Raw genomic sequence first — 23054 nt, forward strand, 5'->3', positions numbered from 1 at the left:
GTTTGAGTCGATTTGGCTGGTCTGCTGTAAGAAATTTGGAGGTACAACCCTCTGTGTGCAAATCTTTTCACTATGGAACTACTTCACACTATATTCAGGACTGATAACTGAGTTTCTCAAATTCAGGAGATTGTTCAAATTAACTTATTCAGGCTATCATACGATGAGCCATTCCTCTCCAGCCAGTTTTGTCTCCTGCTTTGACCTGGCATGCTAATTAGATGCTTACAATTAGCTGTGCCAACCTCCTGGCTCCAACTCCATGGTTACTCCATCTTTGTAAAAGTTTGTACTATGAGTTAACAGTTATTTGTATTTGTCAACTGTTCTGCCTGATGATAAACTACCTGACTGGTATATGTAATCTAAAGTGGTCTGAAGCTACTCAGTGGTGGTTTCTCACAGTTTACAAAACCCACAAATAAATAAAATCGATCTGTGCTGCCTCGTCAACTTTAAATCCAGTGTGTGACTTGGATACTCTTTGATAGTGCTTAATCGACAGTGTGTCCACAGGCAAAATCTAAACCTGTGTTTTTTTTTTTTTTTTTTTTTTACTTGGGGAGGAGGATGGGGCTTCAACTGTTTATAAAGTTAAATAATATTAATAAAGTATATGAACATACAGCAAAATGTAAAATTGAAAATTATAAGACAGTCTGTAAATGTGAAGGAAGTTGAAATTGGAGACTACAAATGAATTGGTACTGTATGCTTGATTTGTTTTGTGGAAGTAGTGCAAGTACAACGAACAGAATTTAGGATATACCATTGGTGGCCTCAATTGAAGCACTGGTAAGCACTGACAAAAAGAGCCGGCAGTAGGAGCAAAAAATGAAGAAGACAAACCAAATTTTGGAAAGCTCTTACCTTGCCATTCATTTAAAATATTGATGTTGTCTACTTTTTGTTTCTATAATTAAGAACACTATTCACAATTTGTAAATTGGTTTGCTATATATGCTTTTGTTGTTTTTGTGCATTGTTTTGATGTTCAGATCTTTAAAAAAAGTATTTAGGCCAGTATCCCCAACATCCAGTAGTAATTTAGTGTGGGGTCACAGAAGTCAACGTTTTTAAGAACCGGTGAAATAAGGACTTTTGCAAATGGTGTTATCAAACTGGGTGGCATTTAATTCCTTGATGTTTTGCATTTCAATGATCACAGAAAGCAAAGTTGAAAGTGAATCCTCACATCTGGTCCAGAGCAACTGGCTTCAATAAAAAAAAATCAATCTCAGTTTGTAAAACGCAAGGACTCACCCCTAAGGGTCTCAAGGCGCTAAGGGGATTTGTCCTCTGAGCTTCAGTCAGAGTCCGTTTTTAAGGTCCTTCCTGAATTGAGATAGCGATGCCTGAGGTGCAGGGGCAGGGATTTACAGCAGGAAGAGTCTAGCATACTGTAGGACCCTAAAGACCAATGTGTGATGTGTAATCTTGGGAGAAAATGGTCAGATTGTGGTAGACCGGCCATCCTTTGTGTGGTTTCCCCTGACTTTTTTGCCTTCTGACATCCTGTTTCTGACTTTGTTTTTGCTTTCTGACCACTGCTAAAGTGCATGTGCTCTTTCATTAAAAATATTACCATTGGGCTATCCACAATTGGCATGTTTAATTTACTTTTAAGTCCCCACTAAAGTGCATTACATGTGCCCAGGGCCTGTAAATTAAACGCTACTATTGGGCCTGCAGCATTGATTGTGCCACCTTAAAATTGACTCGGCCTGCCATTTCAGAGCCTGTTTGTGCAGTTTTGAACTCGATGTTGACCTTGCAAGTTAACACTCTTGCTAGGCCCACACCTTCCTTTTTAATACATAAAAATCACCCCTAGGGTAGTCCTGGATAGCCCCAAGGGCAGGGTGTAGTGCATTTAAAAAGTTGGACAAGTAATTTTAAGTTTTACATGTCCAGGTAGTGAAAAACTCTTAAATTCGTTTTTCACTACTGCAAGACCTGTCTCTTCCATAGGATAGCACTAGGATTGCCTTATCACATTTTTAAGTGTAATTTCCAATTGGGAATAGATGGGACCCCGAAGTTAGGTGTCTCTGGAATCACAATTTAAAATCACTATTTATGCGGAAGTTAAATTTTAAATTGTAATTCTGAAAATGCCACTTTCAGACAGTTGGCATTTTCTTACTTTAAATCATCTAGGGCCAGATGTACAACGAGTTTTGCATGGCGCAAACTGCGAAATCGCAGTTTGCGCCATGCAAAACGCACATCACGATGCACATTCCCATTTTACGGGTCGGTATCGACTTGCAAAATGGGAATGCGACTCGCAAATAGGAAGGGGTGTTCCCCTTTCTATTTGCGATTCGCACCGCGGTGCGGAATTGCTTTGAGACCGCGGTCGCAAAGCAATTCGCAGTTAGTACCCATGTGAAGTGGGTGCTAACTCCATTCTTAAAAGGGAACGGGTCCCCATTGGACCCCTTCCCCTTTGTGAATGGCGCCAAAAATATTTTTTCAGAGCAGGCAGTGGTCCAATGGACCATGCCTACTCTGAAAAAATGAAACCAAATGGTTTCATTTACCTGAGTGTATTGCAACTCGTTTTCCTTTAAGGAAAACGGGCTGCAATACAAAAACAAAACTGCTTTATTAAAAAAGCAGTCAGACATGGTGGTCTGCTGTCTCTAGCAGGCCACCATCCCTGTGAGTGCAGGGAAGCGCAAGGGGATCGCAAATTGCGACCCACCTCATTAACATTAATGAGGTGGGTCTTTGCGACCCCCTTGCGGTTCGCAGATGTCAGGGACACCATTCTGCATATGGTTTTGCGACTCGCAAATTGCGAGTCGCTCCGACTCGCAATTTGCGTGTCGCAAAACCATTTCTACCTACATCTGGCCCCTAGTGCCTTTGCCTGTCTCTGAATACACATTTGGGTGGGTGACAGCTGGGCTCTTGTGCATTCCCTCCAGACAGCCACACACGGAGTATAGCTGTGACTGAGTTTCCATCTGCAGGTTGATAGCCCATTCTGGGCAGAACGGGAAGGAGGAGCTGATACACCTTAATGGTTTGGGCCCTAAGTCCTCTCAGATGGCTGCATAACCCCCTGTAGTTTGACTGGATCCAGGGCAGGAATGTCAGGGACTTTGTGTACTTCAAATGCCTCTCATTGAAATTTCCCGCAACAACAACATTTTGTAAAGTCCTGATGATGATCCTAGGATTCTGTAAGGATCGAAATGTTGTTGACCCTATTGTAATGTTTGTTGTAATAAGGGCATAAGTGCTGCTTTCGATTGTGACTAACCTCATTCCCTCATTTCCTGATAGATATATATATATATATATATATATCAAAAACGAAGTTGTCCTCATGTGAATGGATTGTCACATAAGAGCAATCAGGTTGGGCTATTCACAGCAAATCTGTCAATTTTACTTTGGATTCGCCTACATAGGTTTTGCATTTGGGTTCATTATTTCGTTTGGCTCCAGCAACCCACTTGGGGCAAAATTAAAAAATTGCAGGACCACCATAACCAGCATGCACTGCTCACTTGAGAGGCCCACTGGGGCGGACTGGTATTTAAAGAGACTAATCAGGTGCCTGCAATTAGACAAGCTGAAGCCATGCCGGTCTTTTCAACAAGAAAGAAATGCCTGGAACACTTCCAGCACTGGCTGCACCTACGAGGGTGAAACACTTCTATATTTTTCTCTGCTGAAGAAAGGTTTGACCTAGAAACACGTGTCCAGAGATGATTTTATAACCAAAGGCCTGGAATAATGAAACAGCTTAAAGAAATTCACTGTAGGTTGCTGGCTTTGCTTTTTCTGCCCGTTTAATTAACCTGTTGGGAGTGCGCTTTCACATGAGGACAACTTCGTTTTTGATAACTAACCGGCCCGTCCAGTCGGGAAGGCAGCACCACTGCACATCGAAGCAGGTCTGTGTGACTAAAAATGGATTGTCACATAAGAGGAATCAGGTTGGGCTATTCACAGCAAATCTGTCAATTTTACTTTGGATTCGCCTACATAGGTTTTGCATTTGGGTTCATTATTTCGTTTGGCTCCAGCAACCCACTTGGGGCAAAATTAAAAAATTGCAGGACCACCATAACCAGCATGCACTGCTCACTTGAGAGGCCCACTGGGGCGGACTGGTATTTAAAGAGACTAATCAGGTGCCTGCAATTAGACAAGCTGAAGCCATGCCGGTCTTTTCAACAAGAAAGAAATGCCTGGAACACTTCCAGCACTGGCTGCACCTACGAGGGTGAAACACTTCTATATTTTTCTCTGCTGAAGAAAGGTTTGACCTAGAAACACGTGTCCAGAGATGATTTTATAACCAAAGGCCTGGAATAATGAAACAGCTTAAAGAAATTCACTGTGAGTTGCTGGCTTTGCTTTTTCTTCCTGTTTAATTAACCTGTTGGGAGTGCGCTTTCACATGAGGACAACTTCGTTTTTGATATATATATATATATATATATATATATATATATATATATATATATATATATATATATATATATATATATATATATATTTGTTTTGGGTCATGTCTGAGTCTCTTTGCCTGTTCAGTTGTTTGCTGCCTGTTTTTACCCATTTATTTACTAGTTTTCGCACAACTATAACGATTGTATTGTGTCTTTTAGGTGAAATATATGGGCATAATTGTTTTCCCCGTATATTAGCTATAAGTGTTCTGATGAGGGACCATTGTTCCTTTATATGCTTTTAAGCACTACAATAGCGGATATTCTTTAAAAATTCTTGTCTCAAATTCTGCTTATTGAATTTTTATCATTTTGGTCTTGTTTTGATCATTAAATTAAAATCTATTTTTCTAACTTGGTGTGGATTATTTTGATGATGTGTTTTCACTTCATTACTGTAATTTAAGTGTTCGACAAATACTAAACACATTGCCTTCTAATTTAAGCCTGCCTGCTGTGTGCACAGCTACCAGGGGGTGAGCACAGGTTAATTAATGGTGTGCTTCTGACTTACCCTGACTAGGATTGTTGTTCCTGCTTTGACAGGGTGCATACTCTGCCAACCATAAACCCAGCTTCTAACATACTGCAAAAGAGCTAAAAAGGCACCTCATAACTGTTTTTAGGATTTGTGTTACTTCTGTTAGCAAATTTGGCTGTGGTACATGAATAGACTTTGATTTCTTCTTCATCTAGCCACATATGTTTGCAGCCCTTCGAACTCTACTTAGTTGTCACAGGGTTTCTGATCAGGCGACAACTCCTATGTGTGTTTTTCAAATTTGGCATTCTTTATCATAGGTGAAACTCCAGCTGAAGCCAAAATGTCCCCACATTATATAAAGTGTGTCCAAAACCAGTTAACCCTTAAGAATGGAGAAGGGAGATAGATATTTGTCTCCGTGCCTCCTTGCTATGAAGAATAACGGTCAGATGTGTATATCTTGGTTGTACTTGGAAAAAAAGGTTGTAGAATCATCCACGTGGGAATGTAGACCAGCTGTCATAAAATGTTAAATATTTCTAAATCTACCGGTGCCTCATCTATGTAAAATGTATGGTTTGTTCTATTTGAAATTAAAGCTCAAATAATATGCAGTGCACTAATATTTGGCAACCTGGTTAAAACGGTTCAGTGTTGACAGTAATTACAGTTAACATAGCACACCATTAGAGTAACATTCAGATCTTTTGACAATATGAAAGCAATTGAGGATCAAAAGTAGTGTAAGCACTAAATTTTCGCTTGAACAACTGCATAGTACGATTTGTCATAGCTGTTAAGTGTTGGTGGTAGTTTCAAGGAATTATTTCTTGTCACTGATATAGCTTCACCCTCATGAGCCTGTGCAGTCATTTATGTGATTAAAAATTAGACAAACTAGAGCTATAAATAGTGTTTACAACTTTGCTGAGATTCGAATGCCATGGACATAATCGAATATAATGAGAGCAGCTAATCTAAAAAGCTAACTTTGCTACTGTTACAGAAGATTGCACCCAAATAGGTTGATCAGATTCACTGTCTCACAATTGGACCATAAAGAAAGTATGAGAAATTGTAGGACAAACAGTTTATCAGATTGCAGAGCAGCCTGCGTCACTGGGCCGAATCACAATCAACCAAGAAAAAATTCACATGTTTCTGTGATTTACAGGAATCAGTAGGTCATCCTCCTCATTACTGTGAGCACCAGCATGTTGTGCTCAATTTTAAGCTCAAATATTTTTATTAGCAATTTGTATTGCACGTGACAAATAAGAGCAAGCTAACAAGGCATTGCAACACCTGTGCAATTACTTGACCCAAAGAACAGTATAAAAGCATGCCCCTCCCCCCCCAAACTCCGCTCCACACACACACACATATATATATATATATATATATTCACACACACACACACACACACACACACACACACACACACCACCGCAGTACACTTGACAAAAACTACTCCAGGTCGTACATAACCAGGCCACAACGATCTTTCCCCAGGTCACCCCTGAGATCTACGGAGGATCATCTACACCTGTCAGACGGAGGAGTTTCAAGTATTTAGGCCATGTCAGTTTCCTGAATTTCCCGGTATGTAGGGACAAATGTGGGCACCAGAGCTCTCTGAGTTTCCCTGAGCAGTGAGGACCGTGATATCTTTCTCCGTCCCCAACACGTTCCATATTCTGTGAAGCCATCCTGGATCCTAGGAGTGTAGCGGCGCCCCAGTGAACAAGGATATTTTGTAAAGCTGCCTCTAATGCCAGTTCCATCTTTTGCCCCCTAAGTGACTTGAGTGGGAAAGTTAGGGGATTTGGGCGCCCCAGGATGACATACGCAGGGAACAATTAAATTTGGGTGTCAAATTGAGTGTCGCTATCATTAAAGATTCCCTCCCAGTATTGAGTGAACCTAGGGGCATTCCCAGAGTAGAAGTACCAATGTTCTGGGGACGCCACAGTGTCTCCAAAGCGCATCACTACAAGTAGGATTACCTTTTGCATAGGTACTGGGATAAGGTACCAATACGTGGCAATTTTTGTGGCCATCTCAATACTAGCTATGTTACGCACCCTATGGCGTGCCCTATAATACACTTCCTCCCACTTTTTAGTCGTGAGTATCGTCCCCAATTTCACCTCCCAGCGAACGTGGTGGGGCGATTCTGACGTCGGGGTTCGTTGTAATAGGTCATACAGTTAGGAATTCAATGCTTGTCGGAAGTCTTCGTGAGCAGCCATTTTTTATAATTTCATAATTCATGGGGGTTGCTATGCTTCAGGACGCACCACTAGGTGTATCACCCAGTGTCTGATTTGCCGATAGCACATCCTCTCCGACTCGGAGATCATAATAGTCTCTTGAAGGGAATCTGACCCTCTTCATCGAATAAGTGTCTAACAGGGCGACAACTGGCACTCAGCCCGTGGGGTAACGTGCCCTGATCTTGGCCCAACGTAAAATCTGCATTACTCACTATGTGAGTCATTGGGAAGGGGAAATGTGGTGAGACCCCTACGCTGTGCAGCCCGGTCCCATACTTTCAGCGTCACAAGTGGAATCTTCCAAAGGGAGTTGTGTCAGATTCTTTCCTGGACCACTCAACTGTGGTGTTAATGCCTGACTCATGCATGGACACTTCTCTGCTCACATAAATCAATGTGTTTAGCTCTATAAAGCAAGGATCATTGGGGGAGGGGGAGTTTCAATCAGCAGAGCCCGAGAAAAGAACAGGACTGCTGTGAGCACAGACGTTTTAATGGCTGCTATTCTACCCAGACTCAAGAAGGGGTAAAACGTCCATTGTGCCATATCGCTCTTTACTCGCTGGTGGAGGGCTCAATTTTATATCACCAAATAGCAGTGTCCTTTAGTCTGGTCCCTTGTCACACTTTCCATGGTGAGTCCCAGAACTTGATATAAGCTTTAAAAGAGCTGAGTCATTGTTGCTTCCTTGTCCTAAGACCAAACCCAGTATTCCAAGTGCAACTTATAGTGATCTTACAGGACAATTTGGTTTCTTCCCAACTATGAGTGTTTCTCCCAAGCATTGACTTTGGGTCAGGTTCCTTCTCAACTGTCCAACTGAGAATCCAGTTGAGGCAGGAAAGTTGTTCAATGTTGTTTCCTTTTGCTGCACTGTGGTTCTTTATATTATGGTGGAAGTTCTAAAATGACACACATTGGCCAGTCCAATAGGTGTTGGCTATGCAAGAACTTTTGGCTTTGCCAATGTTTTTTAGCCATGGTGCAAGTGGCTGAAAGTAAAGATAAAAAGCTTTGACATAGCCAGCCTGTGTTAAAGTGTTTTTTTTTTCTTGCAGCTATGATGCACTGAAGCCATCAATGCTGTATAATCTATACCACTGGTTCCCAACCTGTGGTGTGGTGGCCCCCTGGGGGTCCGTGAAGACTCCTCAGGGGGTCCGCGACTGCTTAGAAAATTAAACAATGTTAACAGATCGGGTCACCAGCTTTCAGTAATGACTTAGTGGGGGGCCCCCAGACTCCAATAATGATTATGTGGGGGTCCCCTGATTCAAGTGATCATAAAATGGGGTTCCACAGAAGTCAAAAGGTTGGGAACCACTGATCTATACAATAATGTCCCTCTAGGTATATAGCCTGGGGGCAGCAAGCGCACTCTTGACCTTTGCATGTGGCCCCCTGTTCAAAATGGGCAAGCATCTAATTGACGTGAAAGAAAGCAAGTAACTAAGGTGTCCTGCACAGTCAACTTTTGGTCCGCCTTCAGTTTTAAGACATTCTGCAACAAATGTGTTTAAAAAAATATATATATATCTTATCAAATTCTAGAAATTGATTTTATTCACATGCAGAACTGATTCATCTTCGGAGTAGTAGTAGTAAATCAGACTATATATATATATATATATATATATATATATATATATATATATATATATTTATTTTTTAAGGAATAGTTTCCAAACACGAATTTTGAAATGCTCATTCTTCCACCCACCCACAACTAGGAGCTGCCGTCTTGGGGTACTGGGTTCGAGTGTTTTGTGTTGGCTCAAAGTCCTGTGATCCTGGGCAAATCCTATAATCTCAGGAGTGCCATAAACAAGTGCTTTTATGCAATACAACTGGTGCTCTAATAAAGAGCTGAGATACTATATAAAACTTTTAAACTTTTACGTGCTTTTTATAAAAGCTGCCCATACTGTGAAAAAAGATGATCTGTACACTTCTAAGGTGTGCCAGTGTCATAGGTGAGGAGAAGAGGAAACCTGTGAGGGAGGAAGCCTGGGCTGGGAAAAAGGAAGGGTCAAGAATTGCGGCTGTGGAGGAGACAGTACTCGCACTGTGCCACAGGGAAACTCTGGTACAGCAGAAGGTCTCTAGGGAGCAGAGAGATATCCGTCATAGCTGGTTCAGAGTTTGGGTAGTAGTAAAATATATTAATAATCGGTGTTCAGTGGGTTTCCTAGATGTTTTAGCACCTGCGCCACTGCACCAGTTGCACTATTCACGCCATGGCCCTAGTGTCTGCAATGCACCTGTGACTGCTTGTTTAGTGGTAAAATATAGCAATAACCAGTGTCCAGTGGATTTCCTAGACGTGTTAGCCCCCGTGCCACTGCGCCTGCTGCACCATTGAAATCATGGCCTTAGTGCCTGCAATGTACCTGCACTTGTGACTGCTTGTTAAGTAGTAAAATATAGCAATAATCGGTGCTTAGTGGGCTTTCTGGAGCCTTTGTCCCCTGTGCTGCTGCACCATTGAAATAATGGCCCTGGTGCCTGCAAAGTAACTGCACTTGTGACTGCTTGTTCAGTACTAAAATATAGTATTAGGTGTTCAGTGGGTTTCATAGAACTTTTGGCCCCTGTGCCGCTGCACCATTCAACTCATGGTCCTAGTGCCTGCAAGGACAAAAGAGGAAATCTTTTATATCCAATATAGGTCTTCCGAAAAAGGCACAGTTGCAGACAGAGTACATATTTATTGCATAGCTAAACATAAACACAAAAGCTTTTTATAAAAAGTGCCTTTAAACTTACCAAACTCTCCAAAACAAGCTGCCACGGATGTCCTATATAAAGCATATGCTTTACACATCAAAGTGAAAACAAAGCATTGTTAAATTGTGTTGCAATGTGGCTGACTCCTTCCTCAAAAAGATATTATCCTGAGCTTGACCGTGATTGGGCCATGAACAGTATGAATTGCCCAAGATCACCACATGTGAGGCTGAAGCTCAGACTGAAATGCGATTTTGTACTCCGTTCCTAAAAGGCAGTTTCACAAATTAAGTGGACTCGCCAAATGAGAGGAATTTTGCAAAAAACATGTTAAATATGAAAACGGCATTGCAAAAATTTCAAAAATGTATTTCATTCACATGAAGAACTGTTTCATCTTAGTAGTACTAGTACATCAGACTAAATCAATGTGGGCCGCAAGTGCCCTCCCGATCTTTGCATGGATAAGAACAAGATTTGCATGCCTGTTTTCTACAGAAAACGAGTTTGTGGCTGAATATTGTAAAAACACCTTTGGCATGGGGAGGTACGAACTCGACCTGGAGAGCCTAAATCAAATAAAGGCAGCAAATGGAAAACCAGAAAACGTGAGTTACAAACCACAAAGCCAGTGGCAAAATACGGGGAGAATGCATTTCCAGGTCAACTCTCTGAAACTCCCCAAGATGTCTTTCACATACCACACTGCTGCGCTGTTTGGTATGCTGCGACCTAAAAATAATTTTCTTACTAATTGGTGGGTGATAATGTAAGGCAGACTTGGCCTACAGAAGCAGGAAAAACAGCATCATTTGTTTGGTATGAAATAATCTGTGGTAGCCTCCAATAATTAATTGTCATGTAAGGAATCATTCACCAAAATAAATTATATGCTAGTGGCCATATATTTACATGCACTCTTGCCTTTTTTTTTTTTTTTTTTTACCAGCCATCAGCACTGATCTTGCCAGACTGGGCAACCAGTTAGGATATTTGTAAATTCTTCTTCATTCCAAACTATACATGGATGAGCTGCTTCAAATATCGGAGACATTCAAAGCCACATATCTCAGAACAATCAAGTTTTAAAATGTTGCACTGCAGACACTAGAGGCATAAATGTATCCACATTAACTTTCTGCATGTAACTACTCTAAACTTTGGGACATGTTTTGTTTTTCTTAAGAAAACCATGAAATGCATTAATGGCCAAATTTAACATGGTCACTTCTGCTTTAGCCCTTCGAGATCAAAGGCTCAAAGTACATTGCAGACTAATGTGGTGATAACAGTACTATGCCTGACGCCTCTAAAGGTCACGTGTGCCAACATGTATTATGTGTATCTCTCACTTGTATGCCAAGAAAAGAGCCTATGTGCAGGTTTGATTAAGAGTACTACTTTACAATGACTAAACCTTATGCTTTAGAAAGATTGTTTAGACCAGTTTTAGTGCGGTTAGTCTGGCAAGAATACACTTGCGAGAAATTCTGCACCTCATGGTTTGTCTTGTTTTTGCTTTATGTGCCTTTTTTTTACATTTGGTAATTGTTTTTTCAGGTGCCCATTTTCCAAAACTGATTGTTCAGACCAACCTACAAGTCCAAAAACTATGCTGGGTCAGCAAACACCAGAACATTGCCCTGGAAAGACCACTTCCACAGGTACTTACAATGTGCAGTATAAGTCATAATACAATAGTGTTCAATTGACCAACCTGCTACTTGTGCTTTATTAGTGACCAGTGCCAAGAGCCTGAAAATGAAAGGGATTTGGAGCTGTTGAAAATGAAGCAGATTAACATTTATTGGCCTGAGGCAACAGCAGAGTTGTCAATTTTAAAAAATATTGCAGCTGCAGCTATTCTTGCACGCATATAAGAGGCAGCAGCTGTTCTGAAAATGGGCGACCTGTAGACAGTGTATTAATTTAATCCTAATGCTTTGCAACATATAGGTTGGCTGGTCACTAGTTGTCAGTACATGGATTCAGTGTGCTGTGGGCAGACTGTGTGACTCAAACATCTAGTTAGTCCAGTGCCTGGCTGCTGTAGCATACTAAGGTCTTAGTACTGTCCAACCTCTTCTCTAAAGTCACATAAAGAGCCATTCATCCTGTTTATCTCATGTTTCTCTCATGTTTCTATGGATTTTGTTACTAATTCATGGTTCACTCACCACTGTTAATGAAAGCACATACCACACATCCACCACCCTTTCTGTTAGAAATATTTTGGGGTCTATTCTCAAAAGCTGTTTTGGAATATGTTAGGTAATAATGATCTACATACACCAAAATGTAATTCACAAACCTCAGTTGATTGGAAATGGGAACAGTTGCTACAAAATGGGTGGCATTAAGGCAAACTGAAGGAAGAAGAAACACGTACTGCAAGTTCTCAAAGGACGCTTGACATTTATGTGAACGGATTTAACAAAACAGGCCATGTAAGAGGCTCTGTGTTAACGAGTATCAACAAAGCTCAGTATATAGGCTTACTAATAAAAAGGACCAAACAAAGTAGAACTTGAAAGACATTGTGACCGCTATTGATAGGCCCAGGAAGAAAATAACCTATGACTGATGACTTAAGTAACTACCTGAAGCTGCTCTGTGTAGAAAAAGTAATGGCTAGGATGTTGATGGTGCAAATGCAGACTGGGGAGATGAACATCATTCCATTTGTATGCAAACCGTTTTACTGTGCATTTTATGTTACAAAACCATAACATCTTGCCTGCCAAATGGCTCAGTGACAGTTAAGTCACACATGAATCCAGATGGGGTTTCATTATCTATTTTTGAGGCAGTACCAACAAGTAACATTGAAAACATGCGATGCAAAAATTAAACAATTGTAAAAACAATCAATCCGACTAATATGAGGCCATATAAATAGACAGAAATATCAGGCAGGGCCACGCCGCCTTCCTCGCTGTTCTGCATCAAAAGTCTCTAAGACACCCTGAGAGCCCTTACCCTCCAGACAAAACCCAATAGATGTTGGATTTTCTTAAGGTATCTTTTATCAAGTCCGATCGGGAGACCCTGAACATATAGAGCACACGTTGGGGTACGTTCATTTTATTTTAATTACACTGATCCTGTCAGTTCAAGGACTGCCGAAAGGGGGAAGGTAGCTTCAGATAACTCCCCTGGGGTGCTAGTGATCTGCAGTCTTGAGTAGCTGATGGATTTTGTAGTCCAAAGAAAATGGAAAGCCCTGTTCATAAAAACTATGACTTCAGCGTGTAAAGTGAAATTTCGGATCTTCAGATTTATTGAAATTTTATTTTATACCCAGAAACCAATTTGAAAACCCTCAGAAGGGATAACACGGCAGAAAGAGACATTTGTGGAGTCAGCAAGACGTAATCTTTCAATACCACCACTTTCTCAAATTCCTGGGTATGTCTGGCCAGGGGCTCTATGAAGAGGCCAAACAAAAGTGGGGATAGGGGACAGCCCGTGTCTAATGCCTTGGTACAGACAAGTAATTGGAAATCTGACCATTATAGGTGTCTCTAGATGTAGGGTTTGTGTAGTTGGAAAATACCATATTTAAAAACATGCACCAATACATGTCCACTGGAGTTTAAGGTGCAAGTAAAAGAAATCCACCCAATTAAAGGCTTTTTCCGCACCCAACAACAGGAGGATCGCCAGGATTCCCTTAAGTGAAGCCTTTTCCATAATGTGGATGGCTGCCCTTTATGTTGTCGTGGGTTTGTTGCCCTTGTACAAAATCACGGTGTTCCAGGTATATCGGTGAACTAAGGATCTCATTAAGGCAGATGGCTAGAATCTTTGGGTATAATTTTGCATCAAGATTCAAAATCGTGATGTGACTGTTGGAGACCCACTACTAACACGTCCTTCAAAAGTGCGATGTGACTGTTGAAGACACAGTTCTTCTACACGTCTTTGCCTAGCATGGAGAGAACCAAGATTTCTTCCTGTCGCGTGCGCGTGTGTGTGTGTGTGTGTGTGTGTGTGTTTTTTGGGGGTGGGAGGGGGGTCATTAAAACAACCTCATCGCAGAAGTTAAACAGGTCTGTACTTTTAGAGAATAATTTATAAAATTGGGACGTGTACCCTATCAGTCCAGACGCTTTATCATTTTTCAGTGCATTTATAGCCACTCTTCTTCCTCCTGCTGTGTGGACCTTTCCAAGGCATTCCTTTGTCCCTGGAAATGTGGTAAAGTTTATGTCTTTGAGGTGCGCTGCTTGTTGAGTCAGCCAACGTGCCTCTCCATAGTAGAAGCTCAAATAAAAGCAGTGAAATTTGTTCAAGCTGTCTCGCATCACTGGAAAGAACAGTGCATGTGGGAGTGATTATATATATTTTTTTACATATTCCTTTTCTTGTCTGCCCTGTAACAATCTACCTAACTGCATACCGACCTTATCCCCTGTGATGCAAGATTTTTGTTGTTGTTATGTAGAATGACCGCTTGGCTCGGTTTGTATAATGCCATCGAAGGTGCCCTCTTGCTAGTAGTTTTCGTGTATTCTGTAGTGTTGGGTAGTCTGCCCTTCCCCGTTCTAAATCTTGTATCCATTGGCCTCTGATTACCCCCATTAAAGTGTCCCGGAGCACACCAGTAGGCACCCCAGAGCCCTCATTCACGGTGCCATATTTGTCAATATGTTGGCCAGTTTCTTCACAATTCACTGGATCTCTAAGAAACGAGAGGAGGAGGTGCCAACTGTGTGGAGGAGCCCAAATCCCAAGCATCAAATGTTCAATAATCCAGGTGCATGATCAGACCCCCTGCCTCCCAAACCCCACCCCCTTTCTTCAATATCAGCACTTCCCAAACCTCCCACAAGGAGGGATTACAATCGGTGCCGTAATGAATCGAATGAACATTCAAATAGTATGTATATAAAATTTTTCGTGTGTTTATCTCCAGCCAAAACACAGCAAGATATGGGCTGGCAGTGCATCCAGGTCCATCATACAAACTCCCTCAATGTACATGTATTCACATGGAGTATTCAGTTCCTCTAAGTAAGAAGGAAGAGAAAGGGGGAATCAGTGAGTCGGAAGAGGACTGATCTTATTGCTCAGAAGCAAGAGGTCTGACCCACCAGATGGTTGTCATTCTTCATCATCCGGCAGCTCCTCGTTGGACTGGTGCTGCAGTGCTCAACAGGACTCTCAAGGGGGCTCTTTGCTGGAGGTCTTTTGAAAATAAGACGTTGTTGTGCGAGTGAAGGTGCAGTGTGCGTAGGTTTTTGTAAGAGTGGTATAAAATTAACTAAGAAAGATCCTAAGGTGTTTTAATATGTGGGTCCTCTTGTTATGAATAAAAACAAAGGGTGGCTGTGTTGGAAACAATGATCCAGTACAGCTTGGAGAGCCAGACATCCAAATGGCCTGTTTGTGCCAAAGTGCGTCTTAATCATATAGAGAATCCACCTCATTTGTCCCAGCCGACCCTCCTCCCTGCCCCCACCAGGGATTCCATGCAAGTCTCCAGTAAGGACAATTTGTCCCATAGCCAACCCTGCTAAGGTTGCAAGGAGCTGTAAGAGGTAAACAACTTGAGAGGTGTTTTTGAAGCGTGCACTGAAGTCAATGTGACCAAGGGTCTTAGAAGTGTCCCATTAAAAAAAATAAGCATCTGTCCTCCCTGTTGACTCTGATCTTCAAGACTACTAAAAGAAAATTACATCTGAACAAGACTGCCACCCTTCGTTGTTTTGTAGATGCGGAAGTGAAGAAAGCAACAGGATATGCCTTCTGCCATGCATAAGCATTGTCCTTTTTTTAAATAAACTAGTTTACTCTGAACATACAGCTTCTGGCAGCTCGTCGCAGAGAGCTTCCATAATCTCCCCCCCCCTCCCTCCCTCATAAGCAGAGTTAACTCCCCTAACATATAAGATAGTAATGATTGTCGTCATAAATAATCACAAGAAGTAGCTTATGGGCAGAAGCAGGTGGATTGATGAAATGCAGAAATAGGTATAAGCATCAAATTCACATTCCCTGTTTTGTGGTTACAAACTAAAAGGAAAAAGAGAAGGTGGAAGTGATACAACTAAACCTTCTATATGACCGTGACTCGGGCATACTCGCACCCCAATCATAATGCCGTTGAAGGCAAGGAAGACCGTCCTCTCTCTCCGGCCCATCTCTCCCGTCAGATTCCTGTTAAAGAATTGACCTGGTCCGACCAAAAGCTCCAAATACTCATTGGTCCCTCTTACCACCTCCAGAACCAGTGTTCAATGAAGAATGTGTACGTATAGGCCTCCCTCCCCACTCGTCAGTATCTGGTACAAACCCCCCTCCCACCCGCAAAATAAAAACTACACTAGGAGTTCACAGCAGGTGCTAAACCATGAATCTCACTTCAGTCAGGAGTCCCCAAAGGCTCCACATGGAAATCCAATACAATTAAAGCTGTTCTTGGTCCTCAGAGCCCTATCTTGGAGAGGCGCAATCCCTGCTCTAATTTGTAGGATGGCCTGAGCAACATCCTGGTATATTGAGCATGTAAAGTCATCAAAGGCGTCTTCGCTGAGATCCCTGACTTTCTTGAGGACATCCTCCATCTCTGCAAAGTATTGAAACAGGCCGGATGTCTCTAGGTCTTTTAATCTTACCTGAACGCTGAGGGCCCACTCTGTGTATTCTGTCCAGACATACCTCCCCATGGTTGTCTTCATCATAGTAGAGAACAGGGTGGTCACAAAGGCATCTAGATTAGGCTTCAAAGTCTCTTCACCCAGACCGCATATGTGTAGGTTCTCCCTTTGAGAGCAGTTCACTAAGTCCTTGGGTTTGTCCAGGGCGAGCCTGTCGTTTGTCTAACTCTGAAGGTGCTGAGGATGTTGATGTTGGCTGCTCCCAGAGGAATCAGAACTCCCCTCCACGTCTAGGATGCAGTGGCCCACTCAGCCAGTATCTGTGTGCAGTTCCTGTATTTTGCACCCCATTTCTCAATGCATATCAGCCTGACTTTTATCAAAGCCCTGGTTCTGTTCTTCTCTCAGCTCTATTTTAAATGTTCAGAAGCTGACATGAGGTCTTTCTTTTTGAGAGCCATGTCACCATGCCCTGGAGCTCATTGTTGTGCTTCTAGTGGTGTCTCACCCACCAGCGACACGCTCTGATCTGTTGAGACAGGCAAGTATGCCCCCCCACCTGTTTTTTTTTTTGTTTTTTTGTTAGAGGGCATATGGAGCCCTCACACAGGTCCACAGTGTCCAGGGTGCTACACCAGAAGTGCCGTTAAACTCCAAAGGGAAGCACAGAGGTGGGCTCTGAGATTCATTAGAGTAAGGGGTGTAGCAGCCGCATCCGCAGGCTTGTCTGAGTCCACTGTGTGGGGTTGAAGCATTCACCAGGCACGCTCAGGGGCATTTAGAGCTGGTGAGTGCTTCATCATGTTTTGACCCAGACGTGAGGAACCACTCAGAAGAAGCCTGGGGAATGGGAGATTGCAAGCCCCATCCACCAGAATGTTCAGGGTCTGATGTGGTCTGACTGGCTTCTCCTGCTATCATTCCAGCCCTCCCCTTGGGGCCACAAGGCAGCATCAGCTCCTGCCTCCGCAGTGCATCCAAATTTTAGTGTCTCCCAGCGCTGACAGCTCCAGAGGGCATTGATTGTGGGAAATCCAATAGGTGCAGGGTTAATCTATGTTAGCTGGGCCGAGCTCCTCATTGGCGAAACCAGGTATCGGGACTGCGTGTCTCTTAAGAGGGGCTGTAGGCTGCAACTACCTCCACACTGGTGATACACCCTCCGCAAGAAGGAATCCGACCATCCACCCACAGTGAAAAGCCCCAGAGACATCTAGGCTGGCCAAAAAATACATAGGCAGGGCTGGGAACTGAAAAAGAAAGCATCCAGTCAGTCCGCCATCTTGGCCAAGGTGTTTACATCAATCCATTTAAATTAAAGGTGACTGATGTCTTCAAGGCGCACTACATTTAAACTGATGACATTGAAAACCATCTTTTGCACAATGTTGTGCATGTCATAGGCCTTCCAGGGAAAGCAGAGTCCAGAGTTAAATTATTTTAGCTTATTTACTAGGTGTTCAATAAAGTGTTATATCCATCCTCCATTATTGACTGAGCCCCCTCATTTGATGGTGCTTCACCCGTGTCCTCCTAGGAACGACTCTTCAGTTTTTGTTTTACAGAGATCAGGGTAAACTGCTCCTGGCCATCAGGCTACAAAAGGATTTTGTATACAACTCAGCTAGGCTAGCCTATTTTGTTTTCATATACAAACACAGGAGAGTAAGTGGTATAACCAAGAAAATTAAGGTGTATATGAGGCACAAGTCAAATAAGAATTGATCTTCTCTCCGGCATTTATTACTTTAGTAATTTCATAAATGTATGCAAGAACAGATGAATAAAGCTCGCATGCTGTGACTTTCAGTGCCGTGAAAAAATGTGTATATACATACCAGGGTTATCATTTAGAAAAGCCAAATCTAAACAGGATAATTCATAGTTCATGTTTCTGGTGGTACATCGTTAATTACCTACCATATTGCCTTAAGTGTCCACTGTTTTTCAACTTCATCAGTTATCCAACAAGTTAACATCAATACTTGGCCAAGGAGGCAGAAACCAACAGTGGATGTTATAGTCTGATTGTAATAGAGAATACTTCCATCCAAGATTACATTCTTGAAAGATCCAAGCCTAGAAGCCTTTTACAAAACCGATGTCCTACCAGGTCTCTCAGAGCCTTTGACCCCACTAATATTGACCGAGGGCCATGATCCATTCTCAAGGAAAAAATCATAAACAAATCGGGTTTAGAAAGCACCAACTTAAGTATAAAACGTTTGGCCAAATCTGTGATCTCTAAAGGACAGTAGGGGAGCACCAACACAGATAGCTGACCCCTTAAAGATGGAGTTGGAAACAGTCTGGGACCACGTCCCAGCACAAAGGTGGTCCTGAAAGGGCTTACACCCCACAAGGCAGTACACTTAGGTTCAGTCAAGCTCACACAGCCACAAACTCTCCCACAAAAACTCATTATGAAGGCAGAAGTCATGTGCAACAGTTGTCTGGACTGAGATCTTACTCAAACTCATGCACCTCATCAGCAACCTGACCCTGCTATAATTTTTCGAGCACAGGCCCTAAAGCATACCCTGGATAGAATAGACACGAACGTGCCCCAGGACCTTGCAGTCAGGTTTAACAAACTCTCTATGAGGAAAACATTGGCTCATTTATTAAAGACCGAGGTGTGCTAACCCTGCTAACTAATACCACAAGCCCTGCGCTCACGATAGACACAGACAATCCGCATCCATGTATTAAATCACCACCAATTGAACTACCATTAACGGAAGGTTTCTTGAATGAGAGCGATAATGTCAATTCAGACGTTTGGTCTTTCCTGCCAAAAACATTTCAGTTTTCTGTGGATGCTCTCCACTACCAGTCAGATAAACTGGACTTGCAAGTGGACCTACTTAACATCTCATCTCCGGTATTGACTCCAAATTGTCAAAACTAAATAACTTAATCATTGAAGCTCAGACAGCTCAAACAGCTTCTTTTCTCCAAGAACCTGTGTGTTCAAGTTTCCGTGTAATAGACGAATTAGAAGTCTTGCCAGATACTTTGAATACACTCCTTGTGGACATAGGGTCCAACCTGCTATGCAGTTCAAATGACGTTTCAGCACGTTCAGGCTGAGGACACAGCAGAAAGAAGGCCATCCAATGGCCATAACTATCCACACCTGACCCCTACTGCAGAGCCCAAAACCAAGACCAGCAAGAGACCTGTCCCCGAAACAAAGCACAGGAAGAAACCAGTATTGAACCCCTTACTGGTATCTCACAAACCAACACAATGCCCTTGCTGTCCAATGCTCTACTTTTGAAGCAACAGAGTTAAAGATTGAGGAAAGTCAGGAATAGGACTGCTTGGCAGTCAATTGACCTTACAAACAACACTATTGTCCAGAAGACCATATCCAATATTTACTGTGAAGGAGGAAGCAAAGTCTTCCCCCTGATCCCAAAAGATCCAGGAGGTACAAAACACCTATAGAAATATGGGGTGGGGGAACCCACATTATCTCGCAATCAGTCTATCATCCCCCAGAGTTACTACCATACTGGGAAGACTTTTTTCGACCACATTAGAGTTAACACACAGGGCAACTCCACAGATTTATCCTGGGCCAGACCACGATCCTCTTGTACTCAGGGAAATGCCCCTGCAAGGCCAAACAACAACCAGGGTAATCAAGACAACAGTATAACTATTGCCCCTAGAGAGGTGGCAAATCATTTAGGGACCAAACCCTGCTCTTCATCAGTCGCGAGCAATGTCCCCAACCTTGGCATTCAGACTAGGAATAATAACTCAACTGACATTACTCTAGTTATTCAAAGAATTAAACCACTATGAAAGCATTTGAACCTACACTGCCAGGTATTATCTCCCTCCTGTATGGTCCAGAATTTTGAGTCCAGGGGGTCACCAAGATTCCTTAAACCGGGGTAACATTTACAAATTTCTTAGGGCTCTACCTTCCCCGTCCAACATTGCCTCTGAGGATATTAAATCATTTGGAATTTTCCTGCAGGGCAGACTCCCCATAAAAGAATCTACGGTGGTTACCTGTTGGTCAGTAGGTACTTCGACCTTAGTTCTAAAAGAGAAGGTGATCTTTCAAGAATTAGGAATAAAAATCATGCCCTGCATACTACCCTGTTACCCTGCCTTGCCTGCGCTACCGTCTTCACCAAAGAAAAATTGCTGACAGTTCATCAAACTTCTCAGTACTCCGGGGTGCATGTGGTAAATCGCCAGCATGCGACAACACCGTAGCAAACCAGCTAGCGTTAGAAACAAAATCTGATAGAGACTTAGCTGCAGATTACTTACCTTTGAGTTCTCCACAGGCGTCAGTTTGGTTCTGGAAGATTTTTTGTGAGCAGTACCAGTGCACGATGGTAGGTGGTGCCGATCGGCTCCACGTCAATCATCAGGATCCTCTGTGCCAGAAATGACGTTGCGGTTCCTATATAAGTGCCACCCTGGCGTGCCGTCGTCACTTCTTTTATTTCTGTGTTTGCCAACGCTGAACCGAGAGAGGAGATACTCCTCAGTCGTTTTTTGACTGGCCTTTTTGCCTTTTTTGATGATCTTTTTGAGGTATTACCTCATGGTGTGTCACCAAGTCGTCACTCAGACTGGTTTAAAACTGCAGATCCTGTCATCGGGGGATGTCGGTCCTTGTCTGTCTGTGGTGTTTGGAAGCCACCCTGATCCGAAGTCGTAGTTAGAGTCCCAGTCCCAGGCCATACATCCAGAGGATTTAAGGGAGCGGTCCCTAGAGCTGATGGCGGCTTGGCATGCGACTGCACACAGGTCGAGGTCCCGGTGGAGAGAAAGGTCCCGGGTCCGGTTGCGGAGTCCACAGTGGTAATCGTCCCACTCCGTCCTCAGGGCGATTGGGTAAGTTGAGGCACAAGAAGAAGAGCAAGAAGTCAAAGCAGTCCTCGACTTCTCCTTGGCTGACACAATGAAGGAGCGTTATCATTCCTAGGCCTCATTGTTTGGAACCTGCGCCTGGGCTGACTCTGCGCCTCCCTGGCTTTCCTAGAGCATCCCCCGCCCAATTAAAAGAATTTTATAAGGCCATGCACCTCATTTTTGGCCAGTATGACCCTGTCTGCGCCTTTGGGACCTGCAGGATTGGAGGAGGACTCATCTGGTTCCGCGCATGTGGCTTTAGGGTTGATGGGCTCCCAGGGATCCACTCCTGGATCAGGACAGGCACCGGTTGTACCACTTTGACTTTCCACAGTTCCAGTCCCAATGCTCCAGGTGGCTCCATTCCTTTTGTCATCCCAACTCCGACACGGAGTCGGATGGGTGTCGCCTTCTCAACTGGATCCTGAGTCCTATTCTGTTGTGCTAGGCCTCGAGGAAGACTGGCATGGGTCGCCGGACCCTTTAGAATACCAGCCTTAGGAGGATATGGACAGACGTGAGGATTTGGGTGAAGCCAGTGGACTGGTCACATCGCCAGATACTGGTATACTTTCACCACCTACCTTGGCTATGGAGGAGGGAGCCTCTTATGCAATGGTATTGAGGAGGGCAGCTGAGGTCCTGGACCTTCATCCGCCCTCGGTGGCAGTAAAAACTAATCTCTTGACAGTGGTGCTGCAACCAGGAGCTTCCACGTCCGAACCCCTGCTCCTGTTCAGTGAAGCCCTCGCACATGTCCTTTTGGGATACCTAGTCCAAACCCAGCACAGGGGCTCTTATGAATAGGAGGATTGCCTGCCGCCATCGCCCTGCATCTGGGGACCCAGCCTTCCTCGTGCAACACCCCACCCCAGGGAGCTTGGTGGTCCAAGCCTCCACTTCCCGCAGCAAGTTCCCTACCACTCCTCCGGATAGGATTGGACTAATTTGGGAAGAAGGTGTTTTCTTCTGCCAGCCTGGCATTGTGGTCTTTGAGCACTGCATTCCTTTTGGCCCATTCTTCTCACACCCTGTGGGACACAGTTGCCCAAGTGCTGCCACAGGTCCTGGAGGAGGCCTGGGCTGTGCTCTCGAAGGCTGCTGCCGACAGAAGGGATACAGCAAAGTTCACAAATTGTTGCAGATTTGTCATGACCAACTCGCTAGACAGAGCGGTTTCAACTGCAGTAGCCATGAGGCCCCATGCCTAGCTGAGGATGTCTGGCTTCTCGGGGGATGTCCATGCTTCCCTTATTGACATGCCCTTCGATGGCACCCGTCTCTTCGATAAGGCAGGTTTGTTGCTCGATCGCTTCAAGGATTCTCTGGCTGTGGCCTGGTCCTTGACACCCCCACCTTCCACAATCTGCCTTTCGCGACCGTGAAAGGGGCATCCACCCGTGCCAATTCCCACCCAGCCACTATGCCGCCCAGCCTCTGCATGGACAAGGGCGCAGTACCAACAGGCCTCATTGATCAGGTGGCCAGCGTTCTGCTCAGTCCGCCACTCCACCCTCTGCAGCAGCCTCTAAACCCTCTTAGTCTGCTTCTTTACCACCTTGGGCACTCAGCTGCAGGATTCGCCATCACCTGCCCCACCTG

General features: G+C 43.6%; 1 protein-coding gene across 2 annotated transcripts in view; it reads left to right on the forward strand.

The window, feature by feature from the left end:
- The window catches only part of ZNF438 (zinc finger protein 438), a 104132-nt gene that overhangs the window by 17215 nt on the left and 63863 nt on the right, over positions 1-23054 (forward strand). For both annotated transcript variants that reach the window (XM_069211264.1, XM_069211265.1), the window contains exon 3: positions 11524-11627. In XM_069211264.1, the coding sequence (XP_069067365.1) occupies positions 11576-11627 (52 nt within the window). In that variant the 5' untranslated portion in view covers positions 11524-11575. The remainder of the gene's footprint in view (positions 1-11523; positions 11628-23054) is intronic.

The sequence above is a fragment of the Pleurodeles waltl genome, chromosome 10 (genome assembly GCF_031143425.1).
Source record: "Pleurodeles waltl isolate 20211129_DDA chromosome 10, aPleWal1.hap1.20221129, whole genome shotgun sequence".
Lineage (NCBI taxonomy): Eukaryota > Metazoa > Chordata > Amphibia > Caudata > Salamandridae > Pleurodeles > Pleurodeles waltl.